The following is a 23464-nucleotide window of genomic DNA, read 5'->3' as shown; positions in this document are numbered from 1 at the left end:
CACTGAGTGTCACTGAACGGTGTGCTTAAGAATGGTCCAGGGGCTTCCCTGGTGGTGCAGTGGTGGAGAGCCCGCCTGCCGATGCAGGGGACACGGGTTCGTGCCCCGGTCCGGGAAGATCCCACATGCCGCGGAGCGGCTGGGCCCGTGAGCCATGGCCGCTGAGCCTGCACGTCCGGAGCCTGTGCTCCGCAACGGGAGAGGCCACAACAGTGAGAGGCCCGCGTACCGCAAAAAAAAAAAAAATGGTTTAGATGGTAAATTTTATGTTATGTCTATTATTGGAAATGAAAACAAAAGATCAGCAGGCGAGCGCCCGCCATCCGCCCACCTTTCTCCGGCCGTCGTCTTCGTCGTCAGTCCGAGGGCCCGCCTGGTCGTTCAGCAACGGGCTGACCAAGGGAGAGGCCTGCTTGGTGTCGGGGCTCAGGTTGGGTGACAGGACGGTGCTGGTGGGCGCAGCTCCCCCCTGCGAGTTGATGGACAGCTCTGAAAGGTGAGGGCTGCCAGTCAGGGAGCCTGTTTGGGGATGAGAAGTATTAAAGAAAGAAAAAAAAAAAGTAATTCCTTCTGGGACCTGGTGTCTACTTACAATTTTCACCTAATCAAACCTTTAGAAGCTTGACTACCATATGGCACACTTATAATGCCCTTTGTGATTTTCTAGTTTTTTCCCTAAGTTGCAGCTGCCTGAATCCTAAAGATACTATTCATTGGAACACAGTTATATCATTAATGATAAGGCGGAGAACTCTGCTTAGAGCGTAATTACAATAGTTTAAAAGCATCGTGTACCTGCAAATAGAATCTTCATCTCCTAACGACTACCTCAGCTTCTAAGAATGACTTGAGAAAGACAGTGTCTATATCACAAGGAAGACGTGGGAAGTGACTAGAAAACAGAGCTATTCTAATAGAAGACTAAAGGACTTGGGACACCCAGGACACACTACATCTTGGAACAACGGGCCACAGCTAGAGAAAGGGAAAGCAGCCACCTCCCCATTCTACGAAGAACAGAAGCGAGCTTGTTATACCTGGTGATGTCACTCCATGTCTCTCTCACTGTTTGGGACAGAAACACTAGTGTCACAATTACAGCAAAGGTGATCATTTAAAAATGCAAAGCTGGAGGTCATTACATTATCACAATTCCCCTTTATGAGTCAAAAAATGATAGGTAATTAATCATTCCTCTGAGAAGGATACCACAGTAAATAACAGGAAAATGTATAATTACCCGAGTCAGCCAAATGAGATGATGTGCACATGAAACTCTGTGCCAACAGAATTTTGCCAATACCGATACCTCAACCTTTTGAAACTATTAATACAATGAGATGTCTCTACTTCTAAACTAAGTGTTTTGCCTAACAGTTTTATAATTCTAAAGCAGATCTGCAAAAACTAGGATTAGGGTAAACAAAGTTCCAGTAGCCTGCAGTCCTGTCAGTTACCATCATAGGGAAAGACGACATCAACGCTTTCTCCATTTTCCAATATACAGGTTCATGGTCACGGCTACTCAGCACAGAGTAGCGAGGGTCTCGGAAGGAAAGGGGAACTGCAGTTTTCCAGGAATCCCCCCATTTGCTGGACCTCTGTCCTTTCTCTCTGGATTCATTCACATTCACTCAGAAATTACAAGACAGGTCAGCCTCGAAGGAAGCTGATGCAGTTGGGTAATGAACTTGATCCCAGTATGAATGAACCTTGCAGAAGCCGCCACCAGCCCCCACCCGGTCCCAGGTTGACCAGCTAGCTGTGTCACCTACACACGGGTGAAAAGCCACCACGCCCACAAAAGCAACGGAAAGCAGACATCCTGCCCACTGACTGTCGGTCAGTACAATCATCCCTGAAGAACAAGATTAGAAAATGTCAGGTAAAGTCAGATTCCAGAAGTTCGCATTAAAAAATAATCCATTCAAATTCCTTGCATTTTCGTAGACATGATTAAAACAAAGTCCTGATGTGAGACAAAGACGCAATCACCCCACACACCACCAGACCCAGTAAAACCCGGAGAAAAAGGCCAGAAATTGCTTCACAAATGTCAATTTTATTGACACTAGTGCACAACCGAATACAATCATTTCGAGAGAATTGGAACTTGTCAAATAGAAATCGTGACAACAATCATAACTGCAATTGATTCAAGGTACTGCACTATTCTCTTTAAAAAAAATGAATCACAAAAAGAAAAATGTTATCGCTACAAAGAGGAATTAGAGAAGAGAAATTCTGGCAGTCTGTCTGGAGATCAAAACATTTCATGCATTTGTGAGTTGCTATTGGAGGGTCACCTTTTATTTGTCCACCACCATCTGGCAAAGCACGGGGGCTTACCTTCAGCTCTCACACTATGTGTGAGACCAGGTGAGGCAGTGTAAGTGAGAACATGCCGGGCCTTGGATCTGCAGTGACGTGGGACAGAGAACGCGTTCGCCTCCTCATTGAAAGAGTTGGAGCCAAGAACAAAAAGCAGTTAGGAGGGTGGCTTGGAGGAGGCGTGCAGGCGGGGAAACAGTACTGATCAGTCCCTGGACGGCATCCAGCAGCAGATAAAAAAACCAACTGCCACATGGTGAGGGAGAAAATAAGGGGAAACACACTCGAGTACAACCATGTCCACCCTCCAAAGGTCGACAGTTGCCCTTGTGAATTTCCCTGGGGACGCTTCAGTTTGGTAGACCTAGCGGGCCAGAAGGGTGAGCTAACAGACCAGGGCTCCGGGAGAGGTGCCACCCTGCCAAGAAGGCAGGACACACTGCAAAGAAGATAGCAATCTAGAAGACACCCCACTGGAGCACACTGGAGACAGGATTCAGAAAGCAGGACGCCGAGAGTGAACCTGATGACAACCAATGTTCCTAGGTAGAGTCCGGGACAGTTCTGGGTTCAGCTACGTTCTCACTCACGTGGCCTAAAGGTGTGTGTGACACCGATGTTACATGTGCAATACACAACCTTGGAGGATGACCAAATCTGGGTAGCCCATTTCCATTTCCTGAGAGGCTACTTCAACGGGCTTTGTGTCTACTAACGGGGCCCCAGAAGGCCAAGGCGATGAGTGTATTTAAACAGTAAGACCAATAAATCAATAAAGACCAAGCAGCCTGTTCTAGAAATCTATCAGCAATGCTAAGGAAGGGAAAGGCCCCAAACTCTGTGGTTCCATTTACCAATCTGAGCCACATCCATGGAGAATAGCCTCCTTCCTCCCTTTGCAAGAGAAACTCCCCAAGGCTTTGAAAATTCATAGATGACATGTGTCCCAAACAAAAATAGGTAGCTCATTTACCATTCAACAACAATGGAATATGCTGACGAGAGTAATTAGTAGAATTCGGCTGCTTGGTAATTAAAATTCTCTTTCGACTTGGAGCCAGTGTGTGACAAGGGTCTGTACAAACTGGTGTCCACGCAGGGCCTGACCTCGGGCAAGTGTGAAGAGTTGTGTCTGAAAGGTCAATGTCTAAGGTCACAGCTACTAGAGCTACACGTAACCAATATTCACTGAAGTCGTCCATCTGACAGAAAAAGCAAACAAACATGGCGATGTTAGATAAAGTGACTCTGCCAGGTTTCTGCAGCCTTATAAAGCTTGTTCCCATCTCACAGCCTGTCACCTGCCTTGAAGGCACAGCCGTGGACAATGAGGAGAAATGGTGACGTGTTCACGGCTACTCCATGAACTTATTAATGCCTGGGAATTTTAATCATTTTCCTCCTCTATGACAAACTGACACAAAGGAATTTCTTTCAGCAAGGGGCTCTAGGTAAATAACTTGGTGGGGGGGAGAGAATCTTCTAAGAAACCACCTGGATATTAAGGCAATAGGTGGAAAAAAGTCTGAAGAGATTAGAAAAAGATCAGTTACCGCCCTACAAGTCTGGAAGCTTTTGATTCTTAAAAGAATGTTTTCCTATTTTTAGAAATTGCCCTGCAGGTTTTTAGGCATTCAGTTATATTTCTGGTTAATAACTTTCAAGTCCCTCACCTCTACCAAATCATGACACACCTCCCTTCCCCACCCCCAGATCTCCATGTCCCCGTCCCTACCCTTGATCTGTATCAAGAGGGCTGAGTTTATGTCACTCCCACGGATTAAACATGCCTTCACTAATGCTACTCTCAAGGGGGGCATTTCCGGTAACTGCTTTAAAAAAAATCCCTTTAAATGTACACATTCTCATGGCACAAACAATTATGGAACTTCAAATTAGCACAGCAATAGGTATGGATTTCAATTTATCACCCAGCCCAGAAACTGGGTTAGCTGCTCTTTTTAATGTAATATACATTCATAATTCTTCTCTCTGGCTGCACAGGGGAAGTTGGATTTGCAGCCCCACCCAGACTGGAGCATCTCTTGACCAGCCCTCCACCAGAGGCACATAAACAGCAGGAACATGGTTTATGATCAAGAAGCCAAACTCACGCCTGCCTTCCGTGCTTGGGACTGGGTACAAGCCGCCTAGTGACCATCTACTTCCTCTGACTATACTAAAAGGCTTAAGAACAAACTCACACAAGCCTGGGGGAAGAGAACTTTCTAATCTGTTTTTCCAGTCATAAAAATGGCATTTCAAATACTTAGTTGTACCTGTCCTGTGTTTTAAACTAGTCAATAAATTGGGAATCCTCATTTTTAATTAGATAAGTGTTATTTTTCCTGTTAAGGAGGGAACCAGAAAACCTGACAACTTTAAAAATAGTAATCCATAGATTTGGTAAATATTAAAATATCTGAGAATGAGAATACAGATGAAAATGAGGAAATGTTGATTGCTTTCTCAAGTCCTCTTTTCAAAATTATAAAAAGTACAATTATTTAAAAAGTATCTATGAGGATTTCCTCAATATTCTCCCAAAGTTCTGTATTTGGCAAACGTCTAGATGCCACTCATCTACTGTGATTTGTCTCCTGCCATTTGCTTCTAAAATATAGGAGATTGTAACTCTATGTACCCAGAATACACTTCAAAGGCCCATGTAGGAAATACATTACAGATGCAGGTTTGCATTTATTTTTAAAAAGGCTCTTTTTAAATCCACAATCTCCCTCTAAAAGAGAAAACAAACTCTCTCTGGAGATGGTCTGCATTTGAAAGCCAGTTACCAAAAAAAAAGTCAGTACTGTATTGATTCATGAGAAGTCTCCAGACCAGGCAGGATTCACTCTAGTCTGATAACTAAGCTGGGTCCCACCCCAATGGAATATGTGAGAAAAAAAAAAAAGAGAGAGAAAAAAAAAAGGGCTGACAATGTTTCATTGAAGTTACAAGATTCCACAAGAAAAACCAGGTTAAAGGATTACCAATCACAGCAGGGTGGCCTTCTTCTTGATAACTTAGGTTGTTGTGCGTAATGTACGTGCTTCTTAGACCAAGTTCCTTGAAGAAAAGTTTTACAAGCAGCCAAACATCAACGTTACTGTTCATCATCAAGCAATTCAGAAAAGCAACAGAAATGCAACTTGCAGAAAAATAAAGAGAAATGCTGCTAATGGGAAAATGACAGCGAATGCACTAGCTTGTTCTTGGTTATGGGGAAAAGATAAAGGAGAATTCTCCTTTGAACACGGTGGTGGTGTTTGGCAGTGTCTGGGCTGTGGGGGACATGGTGCTTCGTACCAGTGAAAAACACCATCTTGTACTCAGGACAAAGCTTCCGCCACCAGTCGGAAAAAACAGTTACAATGGACAGTTTTTACAGCAAGATACCTGTTAGGACAAGTAAAAGCCTCTTCAGTTGAGATTAACAAGGGCTATTAATCCCGTGCATACACCGTTACATGAGTTTGGCCTTCCACGCTTAAAGAATCACCAAGCTCATCGTTACTGGAGAAACCAGCCACCTTCCCGGTGGAGTAAATCCACGCTTTCGTGAAATACTGCACTCTCGGCCGTGGAGAGAAGGTAGAACCAGACAGTATCTGTGAGAGCCTACATTCTGGGTAGACAGCTCACTGGCCAAGAGGAGCCACCTGGGCTGAGCTGGAGAGGTCTTCTCTGCATTTCTACCTATCCCCGCTCCCCAACAAAACACACGCACACACAGCCAAATTCGCTTATAAGCTACGGAACGTTTGCTATCCCCATTGGAAGAGATGGCACCATCCAAAATAGGAAGCCGCTCCTCTGGTTGGCTGTCTGAGCTCCGCCCACGTAAGCAGCTGCCACAGATGCTCTCTGTTTCCATGAGCCCTGCCCCGCCCTACAGAGATCCTGGCTCCCTTCCAAGGACCATCCCCACCGCCACACAGCACAGAAGTGCAGGCCTGGAGAAGATGGAATCAGAAAAGTGAAGTGTTCCGTTCATCTTCCATTTCCCCACCTTTAGTGAAATACGGTACCACCGAGCACGAGCGCTCAGGATGCCTCCGTGACAAGGCTTGCTGTTTAGTGAGCAGGATCACTGTATTCTAGAAGAAACAGGTGTTCCAAGTACAAACTGGTATTCAGTCATGTTAAAAAAAAAAAAAAAAAAAGACATCAGACAGTGCTCCAACAATGCAGGGAACAGAAGGTACACCATGCTTTGAGGATAAAAGACAGAACGCTGAAAAAAAAAAAAAAAAGTTTTCTCTTAGATAGGTACATGCTGACCACACAGTGCATACCATGGCACAACAGAAAAATGTTTTCTCAAATTTATTAAACAAATGACAAAAATGAGAATGAAGTCCCCAGCCTTGTCTATTTTAAAATTAATTCAGAGTATTAGAAATTTTTAATAAAATATTAAATGTACACACAGAGAGAACAGAAGGGAACTGGATTAATAACACAGGCCAAGCTTGTGAGATTGGGTTAGTTAGGTTTTCACAGCAACCTTCCAGGCAGAAAGGAGGTGAGGGTAAGGGACTGAATTCACTGGCCCTTCAGGTGCATGTGCAGAGAGCAGCGGGTGTGTGTTCTTGACTAAGGAAAGCCTATCTTTGGTCTTTCTATAAATCACTGCGGGCAGACTGACAAATGCTTTCCTTCTTACAAAGGAACTGCAAGGCCCAGGAAAAAGCAATTGTTGGCCCAGTTTCATGAGCCAGAAAGGTCATCTGTGAATACTGACAGGCCCATCAGAGGCTCCAAAATGACCCTTCTGCTGTTTCCTATTTGAGAGCCAGTTAACATCCCCAATTTATAATAAAGCAGAAGGACTGCCTCCAAACTCCTGGTATCACTAACACCTCTACCTCTTACTCAAAAGTAAAGTTAATTACTGTCCGATGCTTTGCTTTACACCCCCCTCCCCCCCACACACACACTGGTCCTTGCTCCCGCCTTAGTACTCTTGGTTTATGTTGCATTTTGCAGTGATTTCTAACTTCTATTCTTCAATATTCTGAAGTTCTTGCACCTGACCCCCAGCAACAAGCTCACATAATTCTCAGTAGCATTTCCATGACTGCAGTAACAGCACCTGCCTTGAAGCTAACCGTTCACACCAGCTCTCAACTACAAACTTAGATCAGATACCCTCTGTCAACAGTTGATTTTCAATCCTCCCTACTTTCAAATACCAAACCACCCTAAGACATATCAGAGCAACCTGATCTAATACCCACACGAAGACGCCAAGGAGCTGCCTTCCACCGGAAGTTATAACCAAACACCAGAGGCCAAGGAGATTGCCAAAGGCTGCTTCCAAGGCTAAGCTGTGATGTGGGCATCATTCAGTCCATCCACACTGAAACGATCCTGAACAAATCAGAGTCTCTTCAATTTCTAAAGCTTTAAAAAAGGAGATTTACTAATTCTACCTAAGCTTCCACTAGGGTGTTTAACTGCTTTGATTGGGGGGAAAAAAAAATTCCCCATGCTGGAAGTTTCATCTATGTTTTCTGGAGTGATGTTTTCTGAACTTTATGAAGCAAGACCTGTTTTTCCCAACTCTACTCACCTCCTCCCAAATATGTATCTGACACACAAATCAGCATTTGCAACTTTTGTTTATAGAGGAAATACTTAAAATCCCTAGGTTACCCAGGAAACAATAAATAGCTCTTTTCCAAGTATGTATTCCAAACAGGTGGCAACCAGGCCACTTTTGATCTTTGATGCCTACAACGCTAGGCCAAACCATCATGGGTATTTTTTGTTTTTCATTATTATTATTTTTGTAATAAAAAGAGAGCTGCTACATTAAGTGGCATGCTTATTATGATCTAAACATCATGGCTTCATTTTAACAACTAGCAACTGGTGTTAGAGGTACACATAGTGTACACTAGAGACCCCATTTCCCTGTATTACGTTTCATTCAACTAAACAGAAACAGATGGAATTAGACTAACGAGGAAAAAGCAGCGCCAGTCAATTCTTTAAATGTCGCCAGACTCAAGTTCTTTAATCACTTCCTTCTTGCAGAAGTTCATCCGCTAGTACCTTTCCTTCCGTATGTTCTTATGAACTTGGCTAACATGGCTGAGTGTAAACTCAGAGAGCTGTCAGCAACAGGTTCTTTTGAAATGTTCACCTCTTTCGGGTTCCAAGAAACTTTCTCTATTGCAAAGACTGCACTGAAAGACTCTTCCGCCGTTTGCTTTGTAAAATTGGCAGCAATAGAGTTGACCCTTGGACAACACAGGGGTCAGGGGTGCAGACCCTCCGAGCAGTGGAAAATCCATGTGTAACTTACAGTCAGCCCTCTGTATATATCTACACTTCCACATCTGCGGATTCCACCAACCTTGGATTGTGTGGTACTGTGGTATTTACTACTGAAAAAAATCTCAGCGTAAGTGGACCTGCGCCATTCACACCCATGTTGTCCCAGAGTCAACTGTAGACTCATCCCCACGAGACTAGAGGAAGGCCAGCCTTAGAGTAATTAAGCTCATCAGAGGAGGAATGTCTATAGACTACAAAGGAGAAGATCCAGAAAAACAGAGCCTTTCTTGGGGATGCAGCTCGGACAGCTTTAAACTCTGGTTAATGAAAACGAGGGCCCTACGCAAAGAAGAGTGATCGAGACCAAAGCAAATAAACTCAAAATAAACCTAATAATGAAGGGGACCCCACGTTTCTTAATTTAAGGCTGGGCCTACCTGTAGCCCAATCACTCACTGATGACTTCAATTGCACCAAACCCATACTGTGTTGAAACAGGGAATAGCATTTTAAGTGGAAAAAGTTGATTAAAGCCATAGGAACACTGGTTAAAGCTATGAAAAAGGGAGGTGATGCACATTCACAACGGTTTTCACAAAATTTAAAATGGCAGCTTAATATTTTAATTGCTTCTTCTTTTAGGAACTGCTTGCCAACACAATCAAACTGACTCCACAGCGAAGATGCAAGTGGGGTTTCTGATTCAACTGAGGACAGGCTGGATTTCGTATACTTGGTGGAAATTTCAAGAGGCTCATGCTGTATTTTGGTTCTGCAGGCCTAGTGTATATACATATATATATATATATATATATATATTTTTTTTTTTTTAAAGCATTACTTGGTTTGAATCTTCAAAGAAGTTCTGGAGCATCAAATGGAAATTATTCACATTTTTCAGTGCAGGCCACAGCAGCACCATTTGGTGAGATAAATCTGTGAGAAATTTCCAAATACGAATCACATATGTGGAGAAGAATCTGGCTCACAGACTTCCTTTAACTAAATGCCTGTCTAATAAAATAGCATCATGGCATACAGATGACTGGTCAAGGAGCTGGGGCAATCCACTGTGAGTTCTGGAACTCATTAAACGCAGTTCTTTACGAGAATTTCTTGCATTTTTATGCTGCCCGAACAAGCAGCAACAAAAATCAGTCACAAAAGGATCTATAATTTACATGTTTTGAAATACTATCTAACAAAAGACATTCATGCGCGGAGGCCCCAGCATAGCCCTGAGTGGCTGGAAGGTTTCTGTTTCTATATTTGGTTTGTCTTCCACCCAAGGCTTTAAGGTATCATTGCACAGAAGCAGCTGCGATCTGAAGACTTGGCTTCCTTATTGATGCAGGCGACCCCTACACTAGCTGCTGCCTTAGAAAAACTGGCTCTGACAGGTCTTGGGAAACCCTTTGGAAGTCTGAAAGAATTCACAGGTCTCTAATCTCTGCTGCCTATTGGTCACACCCAACCCCATCTCTGATCTTCCTGCACTTAGTTCAACTTCAGGCATGTGCCTGCCTTTCTCATACCACACAGTGAGATTCCAGAGGCCAGGGAAGGACCTGGGGACCAGAGTCTCACAGCAGGCAGAAGGCATGGAAGGTGCGGGGCGCTGGGGGTGGCATGCAGCCTGCTGGCTTTCTCTGACTTCCTCACCTCAGTGAACTGGCTCTACCATCAGACTCAAAGAATGCCTAGGTTCACTCACTCAGCAGCTCTCTTTACTAGTGCAGGGAAAGCTCTCCCAGAGGCAACGAGTGAATATTGCCAGCACGTCAGAATACGTGGCTTTTGAAAAAACTACACACTTTTCCCCAGCCCCCCTTTCTTTTAAGCACCGTTAATCACACCAAAACTGCCACTCTCACAAAGACTGACTGAGAAGCAGAAACTGAGTTGCTTGGCTGGTACAAAACCAAAGCGGAGAAAAACTCTACCAGTGACCCTAAAAGTGGAAAATCTCGTCAATATAGCACTGGGTACACCACCGTTGATCAGTTGCTTTTGAAACACTTTGGATAAAAAAGTCATCTCTTCGGGGAAAAAAGCAAAACAAAATAATTACTGGAATATGTTTTGCTTTGGGGGTTTACATCTGATGATTCACATTCTAAGCCAGCTAAGTTAATACCTTTTGCTCATTCACATTTCATGATCAGACTGCTGTACGATTAGAGGTAAAAAGAAAACTCATTTGAACACACCACCTTCACAAATAAACCACAGATTCCACATGTGACTCCGCTTAACTCACGTTTGACTACTTTTTTTTTTTTTTTTTTTTTTTTTTTTTTTTTTGCGGTACGTGGGCCTCTCACTGTACGGGCCTCTCCCGTTGCGGAGCACAGGCTCCGGACGCGCAGGCTCAGCGGCCATGGCTCACGGGCCCAGCCGCTCCGCGGCATATGGGATCCTCCCGGACCGGGGCACGAACCCGCATCCCCTGCATCGGCAGGCGGACTCTCAACCACTGCGCCACCAGGGAGGCCCTGACTACTTTTTTATATAGCAAATTGACATCTTTCTCTAAGCTCAGAACAGAATATGCAAAAATGGGTTATAACTGCAAAACTCCCACAATATAAAAAGCAGCAGTTCTTCCTACCTAATATGGACTGTAATAACCTAAGTCTACATGATTCCTGATCTCCATATGATTTTAATTATTAATCCATACAAGAGTCTCAAAATATAAAACACTGAATCCAAAAGGTTCTAGTGCATCAAGCTGTCACACAGAGTAAAACACTGAAGTCCAGAGACCAAGGTTCTGGTTTTAGATTTGTCATGCAACGGCTGTAGGACTATGGGAAGTCTCTTCCCTTTGTCAGAACAAGGTTTCTCATCCATAAATAAAGGTTTAATCTAGGTGACCTCCAAGGTCCCTTCTGGCTTCAAAATTCTGTGACTGTTAAACATGTAAATCTAAATAAAGCAAAAGATGAATAGACTGCTTCAGTGAACATCTTTCAAGCTATCCAATAATCAACCTGATTCATCAACCATGCACTGAATCAAATGATTAGGAAGATAAAACTAAAGTGTGTGTAAAAATGGATTAAGTTTTCAGAATCTTTAAAATCAACTTCTCAACATTCATGTGGACAGTCACGTGTGAACCACAGGGTCTGTCAAAATTTCTGCTTATTCAACACTGTGGCCAAATTCTACTCAGTTTCCTAAACTTGCTTAGCTCTTCCCCATGACAAAGCCACACGATGAGTTTTAATAAGGCCACTCGCAATGGCGGCACATTAGGGCTGGATCATCATTACAACTCTTTTCAATAATTTTGTAGTTACTTAGGATCTAAAATTTTTATTCTACAATTTATCTTTTTTTAAAAAAAGTACCAAAGACTAAAAAGTACCAAAGAGCAGGCATGAAGAAAAGCATTTCATTGGTGATGCTTTTCTTATTCGGCGAGCCAGCCAACATTTCAGCTGACACTTCCATCACGTTCCACTAGATTCTAGAAGGCAATAGTGTCTGGCTCAGAAATGACCCTGGCAGCCTAGCAGAGCCATCTGGGGACCCCAAGGGGCACTCCAGACCAATTTGATCCACATTTCTAGGGTCAGGGCTCAGGCAATACCAATTTTTTAAATGTCCCAGGTGATTCCAAAGTGCAGCTAAGGCTGAGAAGCAATGCAAGTTCAAACCAGGCTTTTCCATCTGAAACGCAGAAACGCTGGGTGAAAGGCACTGGTGTAGATGGTAAGATTTAAAAAGAAACCAAACCTCTCACTACTTCTACTTTCTTTTTTCCTGCACAGAGAAGCAGCCAGAAGTCACTGCTCCTGAGCGTGTGAATATCAAGAATGTGCGTAAAAATCTATCAAGGGCAGTGAGACTGGGAAACAGCCCTTCTCGGTACCGTGCACTATTCAAAGGCAGGCGTTGAGTTTGCTAACCCCCTGGCGCCCACAGTACCTATCCTGCGAGGTCTTACTTTTTTCCCTGCATCGTTACTCAGCAGCATCTCTGTGTTTCACCATAACTAACGTCTGACCCATGAAAGCAAACCCAAACCAAACCAGCAATCTCATGTCGATTACAGTTCATGAAGATTTATATCATTTCATGTCTGCAAAGAAGAAATAATCCCAAATGCTTCCAATTAAAATATTCACTAATCTCATTAACTAATATTTCAACAACACTTCATTTCAACTAGCAACCAACTTATATTTGGCCTTGAATTTTGTCCATTCCTCACTTTATGAGGCACAGCAAAGCAGCCCTCCTTTCAAAGAAGGGGTTCAAAGTAAAACCCACACCTTTCCTGGGATCTCAGTGATACTTCCGTCCCAATAATCAACCAGATGGGAGGGTGATCTGTGTACACAACTGAAGATACACAGAAAATTTCCACATAAATACAACACACTATACACATGATCAGATTCATAATAAAGGATTTCTTCCTAGCCTTCAGCCAGAAAGAGAAACAAGCTCTTGGTAACTTGTCACATGATGTGTGAAATTCTGTCCTTCTGAAAGATTTGAGAAGCCAGGCGTGCCCTAGCCAAGCATGTGCCTGCCCCCAAACCTCCTCTAACAAAGGTCGATTAAAAATTAACAAGTCACTAGGACAGATCATCTCCAGGGAAACCCCGGATGCATGACTCCAGGTTCCCAGCCCTTGAAGACCTGCCCTCTGGTCCCCTCACTCATCCTCCTCTCCCTCCTCGTTCAAGGGCAGGCCACCCAAGGACCTCTTTCTCCTCACCCCGGAGGGGGAACCCAGCACAGCTGGATTACCAAACACGAGGGGCTGGCCCAGAGGGCCGACCAGTTCAGAGTCTGAATCGCTGGATTCAGTCCCACTGCTGGTGGAGCCCTCGGTCATTTGTAAGGGTGCCAGCTGGGCTGCCTTGCCAGGGGCACACGCTGACTGCGCCACGGGGATCCTTGAGGTTGGACCCACGAGAGGTGTACCATTAGCCAGCGTTCTACCTTCCGAAGCGGCCGGGCCGGCCAGGCCTCCCTTTCCATGGCCATCAAGACTATCCACAGCCTTCGGGGTTGATGCTACCTGGCTAAGAATGAGTGGATCTGTCTCTGACTTATTATACCTCAGATCCCTTAAGTGTGGCCTTTGTAAGGTGGGGGAACCGTCTTCGTAACAAGGACCCTGGCTTGGGAGAGGATCTCCTCCCACACTTCTGTCTCTATAGTCATGTGCGTTTTCGGAAACATAGCCTTGAGACCCGGTCCTGTCCCAACTCATACTTGGACTTGAACTTCCGCTGCTGGGAGACAAGGGGGTGGCCAGGGGACTGTGACCGCCTGAGGCCCTGAACATCTCATCTACCAGAGAGCTATGTCTTGGGAGTCTGGGGCTCCCACTCATGTCAAAGGTGATGTCTGCTGAATCATCGTCACGGAATTCTTTGGAAGGAGGCCGGGAGGACTTCACAGAGTGAGGGGAAGCCCTGCGCCTAGCCTCTATTTGCCTCTCATCCCTGGACAGCAGATAAACACCACTGGTCAAATCACCCTCATAGTTGTCATTTGTTTGGGACCGTGATCGGGACGCTTGTTCCCTGAGGAGGTCGTATTCACTGTCTACATCACTGCAGTCAATGAAAGGAATGGAAGTGCTGCTGCCTTGGGCAGCCCTGGATGCTGGACCTGTGCTTGGCTGCGGGGGCCGAGGTCTACTCTGCTGGGTCCTGTCCTTAGCGACCTCCTCCTCTTCCTCCGTCTCCGCCCTGCTGGCCCCGTCTGCCTTCGTGCTCCCCGCCGGGCTCCTCTGCGGAGTGGGGGTGCGCTGTGGCCCGCGCTCCTCGGCCGAAGCGGGCGGGTCCCTTCCCGGCTGGCAGCTCTGGCCGCCCAGGGATGCAGCACCTTCTCCGAAGGTAAGGCTGGCACTCTGCTGAGCCTGGGTGGGGCGGGGGTGTGCAAGGAAAGGGGGAGGGAGATGAAGAGAAAACGGAGAGGTTACACCACAGCTGAAAGCGACAGAGACGTGGAGTCCAACTTAATGGCATCTCCGGAAGCATCGGGTGGCCAAGGACTGCCAAAGAAAGCCTGCCCTCCCCGGCCTTAGAACAAAGCACCCTGTCAGGAACCGGGCATTCCCGAGGCTGTCTGGTCGGGATCCAGAACGTTCTTTCAGGGTGTGGAAGCCGACAGTGCAGGGTCCCCGGCAGCACAGGTGAGGCAGTGCCTCTGCGTTCCAGGACCGGCAGTCCCCTCTGGGGCGTCCAAAGTTTCTACGGAAGAAGACGGTCCCTCCGGCCCACAGGGGACTGACTTCCTGCGGGGGTGGGGGCAGGGGGAGGAGGAAAGGCATCGTGGACCTCCAAAGGCGAGTTGACACGGATTTCAGACAAATGACAAAAACGTCTTTGTTTCGATGCCTAAGGGCAGGATAGGCAGCTTACAGACTCTCTGGATTCACACAGTGAAATTGCCTTCATGTTCTTTCCCAACAAAGTTCTTATTCTCTTGTAGAGAAAACCCTGAAAGCTCATCCAGAGACCAACTCCAGGGAAAACGAGCTCTGGCCACCCTCAGAGCAAGAGTGATGATGTGTCTTGCTGCCAACTGTGGTCGCTGCTCTGTAACATGAGCCCTGGGAACGCACCGTCCGGTCCTGCGCCAGCGCAAGGTTCTGACCTTGGCAGCCAAGGGGAGCTACACCCGTCACCCCCCGAGCTAAATCCCGATCTCGTCACACAAGCAGTTTAGCTGGAGGGTGGGCTCAGCTCTAGCTCTGGATGGCTCCAGGCCTAAGCTGAGTTCAGGCCAATAGAGCAAACTTCCCCAGGGCGAGGGCATGGGAGGGAGGAGGGGAAAGGATACAGGCCAGGGCGAGAAGCACACAGCCAGCCTGTGCCTGGTCAGAGCCAAGGCACAGGGCTAGACTGTCCTCTAGAAAACACCCCGAAGTGGAAGGATGAAGAACAACAAAGCAGACTAGGAAACCCAGTCCCCAGCAGAGGACGTTTGGTGGAAAACAGAGCTATAATAGTGACTATCGCCATCACTGACTTGTTTTGGCACTTCTGAATTCGGTTCTGTAGGCTGCGTAGCAAGGCTTCCGATGGAATGAATCTTGCTGTGTTTCCTGGGAGAAATCACACGAGAGAACTAAAGTTAGGTGAAATGGTTTTTTTAATTGGTTTTACATGAAAAATAACGGCATTAGGCATTCCCTCAGTAGTGAAGGCACCCAAAGTAGTTTGGATAAATGCTCCCTGGAGACAGACCCAGTCACCCTTTCTGTATCACTTGTAGGATTCGGGGGTTGCTTCAGCCTTGAAAAAGTTCTCAGCATTCCCAGCTCCCACTGCCGTGGTCCAGCTGGTTGGGAGCACAACCACTGAACGCTCACTCTCTAGTTACGGGAAATGTCACCGGGAGGGAGAGGCTGGCTGGGCCCGAGTACGCTCTGAATTGCGAGCCCTGGCCTAACAATATGGAATCAATTTGTGTGCTTTGGGTAATGGTTTTCTAGATCAGTTCTATAACAGAGGCCTCGGCCACTAATGAGCTACTCCTTCACAGCGCTCAGTTCAGAGAAAAGGCCCTGCTCCAGGAATGAATTTATAGACTCCACAGTAGAAGAAACTGTTTTTTAATGCCACCAACACCTTCCCTTTAATCTTCTCCTTCCCTTAGTGTGTCGGTCCCCAACTTCCCAGGGGACAAGCGTGAGGAACTTTTCAGGTACTCAAACACATGAAACTGCATAAATATAGAGATTAAATTCCAGTGTCCATCCAGCTTTTCTTTAAAATACTCCACATTAACACACCAAGGCTCTGGAGGCCCCACATTCTGAGTCAGAGAGAGGCAGACCACTTCTTATACGATCCTCAAAAGATCAATCGTGGATCGTCTGAGAAAATGATGGGGTTTGCTACATCTAGATAAGCATACAAATAACCATCTGAACATTACGTTTCTATATACAGGGAGGGCAAAACAACCCCAGATCTCCATCAGGAGAAATACACAAGGATGGTCAAGGCAGCACATTTGTTTCAGCACAAGCAAAACAAAACACCAAACAACCTGTTTGATGTTGAAACATTCAACCTGTTGAATGTTTATCAACAGGGAATCAGATACCTAAAAGGTAACACTTTCACAATACCATAAAATGCTTAAGATAGATCTCAAAATCAGGGTAGGTTTAAAAAGCAAGACGCATGATTATGTACAATGTAATACTGATTATATAAATGAAAAAGGACACCCCCAGAGCAATTCTGCCTATTCTTTTTGGGTGCATGAATGTTTCTAATAGAAGTAACATGAATAAGGTAGTTGTTGCCTCTGGCGAGGGAAGGAGGGAAGTAATGAAGGCTGTTGGTTAAAGGGGGTTTTCACTACGTCTGTAACCACAATAGCTGCAAATAAGAGAAGAAGAAATAAAATCCCAGAAACCAATGTTAAATGTTACTAGTTAATTCTAAGTACTAGGAACATGGGTGTTTGCTGTATTCTCTGTGCTTTATTGTAATTTTTAAATGTGTTAAACTGAAAAAAGAAAATCATTAAAACAAACACTTGCAACTAAACAGTCACTGGCGCACCATCCCTTCACCCCTTTACCCTTTTCTTTTAGTCCCTGTGGGCAGAGCAGTGCTGAAGGGCGGTGAGCTCTGGAGCTGGATGACCAGGGCCCACTTACCAGCTCTGAGACCCGGGCGAGTTACTCAACATCTTTGAGCTGCCATGTCTCCATCTTTAAAAAGGAAATAAAATAGCACGGACCTCACAGAGCAGGTATGAAGACTCCAGGAGTTCCTATGTCTCAAGGGCTTGGAACAGTGCCTGGCATACAGTAAGAGCTATCAGCTTTTGCTGACAACAATAATAAATCCTGTTTCTCTTCAATCAAATGTTACTGAATTAAAAAGTTTACAGAACTCTCCTCAGTGTTGTGTAATGACCTATATGGGAATAGAATCTAAAAAAGAGTGGATATATGTATAACTGATTCACTTTGCTGTACACGTGAAACTAACACAACACTGTACATCAACGACACTCCGATAAAAGTCAATTAAAAAAAAAAACTAAAGAAAAGGGTTTGCAATTTTTCCAATTAAAAAAAATAGTTTATAGAAATACTTCCAATTCAAATCCCCAAATATTTAAGGACTCACCGGTGAGTAGGGTTTTTTTTGTTGTTGTTGTTTTTTTGCGGTACGCGGGCCTCTCACTGTTGTGGCCTCTCCCGTTGCGGAGCACAGGCTCCGGACGCGCAGGCTCAGCGGCCATGGCTCACGGGCCCAGCCGCTCCGCGGCATGTGGGATCTTCCCGGACCGGGGCATGAACCCACGTCCCCTGCATCGGCAGGCGGACTCTCAACCACTGCGCCACCAGGGAAGCCCGGTGAGTAGGTTTTAACAGCGCTTTACCCCCTCTGTCGGCTCCTGTTCCTCTGGCATCCGTGCCCTCTGCTGGCTTCCTCTCACCCTGGAGTTAAGTGTCCCTGGGCCTCAGCTGTTCCTAACACCGAACCGGCCGAGACTGACCGGGCGGCAGCGATCCTCTAGCTCACCGGGCCTGGGGGGGAGCGATGCTCAGCCACAGAGCACCACGGCCTGCAGAGAACGACTCTCCTCAGATCGCAGGCGGCCCTGGCGTTTCTCTTACCTTTCAAACTGCACCTTCTTATGTCCTCCTTCTTTAACATAGTCGAGAACCTGCTTCTGAGTCCGGCCACTAAAATGAAGACCACGAGAGGGGGCGGAGAAGACAGCAAGGCGTTCTCAGTTCACACCCAGCACCGCCCTCCACCAGCTTTGCCTCCCTCTCTTCCCACTGCGGGGAGACACGGGAGTTTTCTCGGCTAGCCCGGGACGAAAGCAGCCCCGAGAGAAACTGTGCTTTGGCGTCCATTCTGTCTCTTGATATTTCCCTTATACACGACAGAAAATGTTCAATGAACTCAACAACTTAACAGTTCTGTGTTTGATTATTAAGCAACCATCCCCAGAGCCTGTATACTTCATGAAGGCAGGGATAGTTCTGTTCACTGTATACCCCCAACACCTAGAGCAGAATCTGACATGCAGTAGACACGCAAAGGTTGGCTGAAAGAATGAGTGAGAAATTGAACCAGTGATGGGCAGGTCTACATAGCATTCGGTGAAGCTACAGCAAGGGTTAACAAGGTGCTTTTGCTTCTACAGAGAAAGGAAATCCTTTCTGAATTAGAGCAGTTCCACTAGGCGTTGTCTGTGGCTGGGTAGACTGCCTTGCGGCTACCTAACGTTCAAACCGAACACAGCAAGGGGCTGCCAGAAGCCTTCTGCGATGACCGAGCAAACGTGCCATCTGCCAAAGCTCTCAGAAGCCAACTTTCCCAAGGAAAGTCTTGGGGAAAATGACCACGTGGCAAACGGAGAGATGTGAAGCAGAATCCTTACCTGAACCGAAACGATGACCCTCGGCTAAAGAGAACAGGCTTTGGCTTTGGTTTGGGCTCTTCAAAAAGTCTAAAAAAGGCATGATGTTCAACACAGATTTTCCAGAAGGATTTGCAAAAATCCCGACTGGCCATTAGGAATTCCAAGGTATCCTGGTATGAGCTCTAGAAAGAGAAAATAACACTTTGGTTGTTTCCATTACCCATAGACATTCAGTTACAATATGGGAAAGGGGGCAGAAAACAAATTTGTCCAATAAAATTTCAATTGTGTATTTTATTATAGTGTGACCATAAGTCCACATATTTAGTAAAATACATTTGTTCCTCATGACGAAATAGTCATCATCGTTCAACCATTTTCTTCCCCACTTAATTCCTTAGAGGAACAAACAGAAAATGGGGATACTCAGCAGAAGTTACAACATTTCCTTTGACAGAAATCATAAACAAATGCTGTTTACTTGGCTTACATTTCCTTCTTTAAAAAATATCCAAGTACTGAAATGCTTTCTCTGCCTCCTTAAAATAACTGAAACACATTTCTTCTTTCTGTTTTCTCCCCCATGGTTCATGCCAACTTTGAATATTGTGCTTAAGCCTTTTCTCCATCAAAAAGCATATGGCTCCAGCCTCCAGGTGGCCCCAGGGACCATACATGAAATGAACATTTTTTCTGGAGCACTGAAGTATCACCCAAGGCTGAAAAAGTCATGTCCTTTGATTTGGGAAAGGGGATATGGTAATTTTCTACTTCCAGACTGAATGCTCTCAATTTAAGTGATCATATTATATAAACAAATGTTACCACAGCCCTTAACATTCTCAGTGGTTCCAGCCATTTTGGGAGAATCTCACAGTTCTCGGTAGTGCAGTCTCAACTTACAGACAAGTTGTGCTGCAGTACCCAGTCTTTTGGACTCAAAACACGTCTTCTCATAGAAAACAACTTCCAGTGGGTGCGTGCTTCCCAAATCAGGCCTTAAAAACCTATTTCATCCATAATGTAACCAAATTACTATAAACCTAGACTGCCATTTATAATCTTCTTTTTCCCCCATGGGAAAAAGCACTCCAGTTCTGCCTGGGGACATCAGCACTCTGTCGCCCATCCATCCCTATTTTTATGGTGGATGGAGAAAACGCTTTCTTCCTTCTCTGACCCGGCGCCACATGAGCGACATCTTTAGAGGGAGGGTCTTTGGGAAGTGTGCTAGGGGAGGGGCCGGGTCAGCATGTGACAGTGCGCTGTCAGGGGCTGGGGACAACAGCAGGACCGCCCCTGGGTGGGGAGGGACAGACCTGGAGCACGGCAGGATGCTGACCGGGGTGTTGAGGTGGCCGAGGCTGGAGACACGGCGACTGCACAGGAGGGGGCGGCCCGTAGGTGCACAGCGAAGTGACCCCTCCCCGGGCACACATCTGTGCCCTCTGTCTACTGCTGATGACAGCTGTGGAGGGACTGAGCGTCTGGATACACCGTACAGACTGGCAGACACCTGGAGAGCTGCCGGCCATGGGTTCCACCTGCGCCCTAGCGGGACCCGCCCCACCCCGAGGGGGCTCACTGGTCTCCCCTCTTTCCCAAGAGGCACTTACGTTCACATCTGGGCGGAGCTTGATGAGAAAGCGCTTCCTCTTGAAGCTCAGCTTCCGCACCTTTGCCCAGTTGAAGGCATTGATCTTCGTAAAACCCTGGGAAGAAAGGTATCGGCCAGTGAGCCGGGAGATGAATGACAAGCAACGTGGGAGTTGGTCTGCTCTGCTCACGGGGAGCTGAAAGCGGGGCTGACGTTCTACTGCTCCTAAGAATGCCTCTTGCTGGAGGATTCCCGGGCTCTGCGACTGTGCGATGATCCCCATTCCCTTCCTGGATCATTGTTTCTCACTAATTACATGATCTGGCCTTCAAATTAAGTCTGCCTCCAGGGAGAGAAGAGGCTGGCCGAGGGGCTGATACAGAGAACGATAAATAAAAATAAACACCATGACGACCACCACAACGACTGGCGACCATCATGGCCGAGGGCCAGGCACTGTCCCTAGTCCTCTACAGCCCTTATCTTGTGAAGCCTTACTCGAAACCTGAGGAGCTGGATTTATTATCTTCATTCTACACCTGTGGAAACTGCAGCATGGCTAGATTTTAATTTGCCCGAAATCACATGGTTATTACTGCAGCAGAATGAGATTCCCGGGCATGTGCCTTAAGCAGCAGCTGTTGTTATAGCCACAGAAGCAACACAGCGGTTAGCGATCACCTGCTCTGTCCACACTTCTCTGCTTCCAACAGCACAAGCAGGGCTGGGGAGGGGAGACCCCATCCTCCGTGTGTCTCTGAGGCCAGAGAACAGTCTCCGGGAGGGACGCACACATCTTCATCTTTGATCGCCAGGTGGGACTGGGGCAGAGACAGTGGGGAGTTGCCAGATACCAGCTCCTATCTGTCCCGTCCTCTCCAATGAAATTAGAATTCCTCGAGCCCATTTGAACACCAGAACCATTTGTTTCAATTGGTTAGAATGAAGCAATTAGGCACAGGCAAGAAGATTAATTTCAAGACACAGTCCTTGTAATATGATGACATTACGGAACAATTCTCAACACTTCAAGTGTCTCAAACACGATCCAAGCAAATTAATTCAATTGTGAGGCACTTCTTGCCCCGACTGTGATCTTTAGGAGTGTTTAAGGGTTTTAACTTTGAAGTGGAATGGCAGGACTGACGGCCACATGGTTTCACTGTTGTTTTTCTCATCAGGGACGCCTAGACGATTTCTGCAGGTCAGTGAGTGTTAAGTGTTAGGGACAGTCACCTCCTCAAACACCATGCTGCTCACAAAATGTCACTTCCTCATGTCCCACAGGAAACCCAACTTCAACCTCTCTTGGGACACGAACCTTTGGTAATTAGTGTCCGTCATAAACATCGGATACAGGAGCAAAGCATCACTGGGGTTGCTTTGGTAAAATACAAAGGGGGAAATGTAACCCAATCTGGCAAAGCTCAAAAAAAGAGTTTTAGGTCATGCACGTAATTACACCTTCAAAACTGGGTGAAATCTGACCCTATTTCATGAGATGAAATAGGGTCAGATGCTTTCTTCATACCCCTTTGAAACCAAAGCAACCGAAGCACAGATTATCCACTTTTGTTTAAAAGAGAAAGCCTTGAGGGATATATTGTACAGCACAGGGAATCTAGGCTATATATATATATATATATATATATATATTCTTTTTTAAATTAGGTATCCTTTTCTTTTTTTTAATTGAAGTATAGTTGATTTACAATACTGTGTAAGTTTCAGGTGTACAGCAAAATGATTCTGTTATATATATTTATATATATATATATGTAAACGTCTATAGTCTTTCAAAAATTCTTTTCCATTGTAGTTTATTCTAGGCAATATTTTATAGCAACTTTAAATGGAGTATAACCTATAAACTATTCAATCACTATGTCATGTACCTGAAAGTAACATAATATTGTGAACCAACGACTTCAATATAGAAAAAGAAAAAAGAGGGCTTCCCTGGTGGCGCAGTGGTTGAGACTCCGCCTGCCGATGCAGGGGACACGGGTTCGTGCCCTGGTCTGGGAGGATCCCACATGCCGCGGAGTGGCTGGGCCCGTGAGCCGTGGCCGCTGAGCCTGCGCGTCTGGAGCCTGTGCTCCGCAACGGGAGAGGCCACAACAGTGAGAGGCCCGCGTACCGCCAAAAAAAAAAAGAAAAAAGTCTTGAGGAAAACTTTGGGGTGACAAATATGTTCACTGTCTTGATTTCACTGATGGTTTCACAAGATATACATATTTAAGAACAGCATGCTTTAAATGTGTGCATTTAATTGTATGTCAATAATACTTCAATGAAATTGTCAAGAAAGAGAGATGCATCAATCAATAGCAGTACAGCAGCAGTGTGATCAAGGGTGCACACATTTCAGAGTGCAGAGTGCTATGTCCTTATGTAAAACACAGGTAAGGGTCCAAGAGCAGTATGTGTGTAGCTGCAAAATTATAGCAGGACATGGACGTAGCTTCTGTGAATTTATAAAACTGCTGTATCTTCTAAGTTAGGTAAATGTGAAACCACAAACAAGCTAACTTAGGTAAAACCCAAATCAGGTTAAAAAAAAAAAGAACCCAAATTAGGTTAAAAAAAATCAGATGACTATCATGGGCAACCGTGAAAAAGGTGTTTATTTTGGGGCTCTGAAGCCTTGATTCCATTACACTATGTTCAAAGTTAGGTCAACAGAGAGATAGGGATTTCTAGGATCCTACAAAGTCAATAAATGCAAACAAATCTGCAGTCATGGATTTCCCAACCAGAGCAAGGCAAAGGAAATCAAACCTGCAAGTTTGAGGGTCTGGACAGAAACAGGAAACCCTGAGATGAGGTTTGTTTTTCCCTGTTCACCTAAAAATCACTCTC

At 45.6% G+C, this 23464-nt stretch overlaps 1 protein-coding gene across 1 annotated transcript in view; it reads right to left on the bottom strand.

Moving 5' to 3' along the window:
- FARP1 (FERM, ARH/RhoGEF and pleckstrin domain protein 1) overlaps positions 1 to 23464 on the bottom strand; it is a 295459-nt gene that overhangs the window by 46711 nt on the left and 225284 nt on the right. Inside the window, exons 9-14 of the mRNA XM_081214634.1 lie at positions 20622 to 20717; positions 19024 to 19187; positions 18248 to 18316; positions 15628 to 15703; positions 14263 to 14512; positions 332 to 519 (exon numbers count right to left, since the gene is read on the bottom strand). Coding sequence (XP_081070760.1) covers positions 332 to 519; positions 14263 to 14512; positions 15628 to 15703; positions 18248 to 18316; positions 19024 to 19187; positions 20622 to 20717 — 843 coding nt within the window. The remainder of the gene's footprint in view (positions 1 to 331; positions 520 to 14262; positions 14513 to 15627; positions 15704 to 18247; positions 18317 to 19023; positions 19188 to 20621; positions 20718 to 23464) is intronic.

This window comes from Mesoplodon bidens (assembly GCF_964165515.1).
Source record: "Mesoplodon bidens genome assembly, chromosome: 17".
Taxonomy (NCBI): Eukaryota; Metazoa; Chordata; class Mammalia; order Artiodactyla; family Ziphiidae; genus Mesoplodon; species Mesoplodon bidens.
The sequence above is the reverse complement of the archived record's forward strand: the minus strand, read 5'-3'. Positions and strand labels throughout refer to the sequence as shown.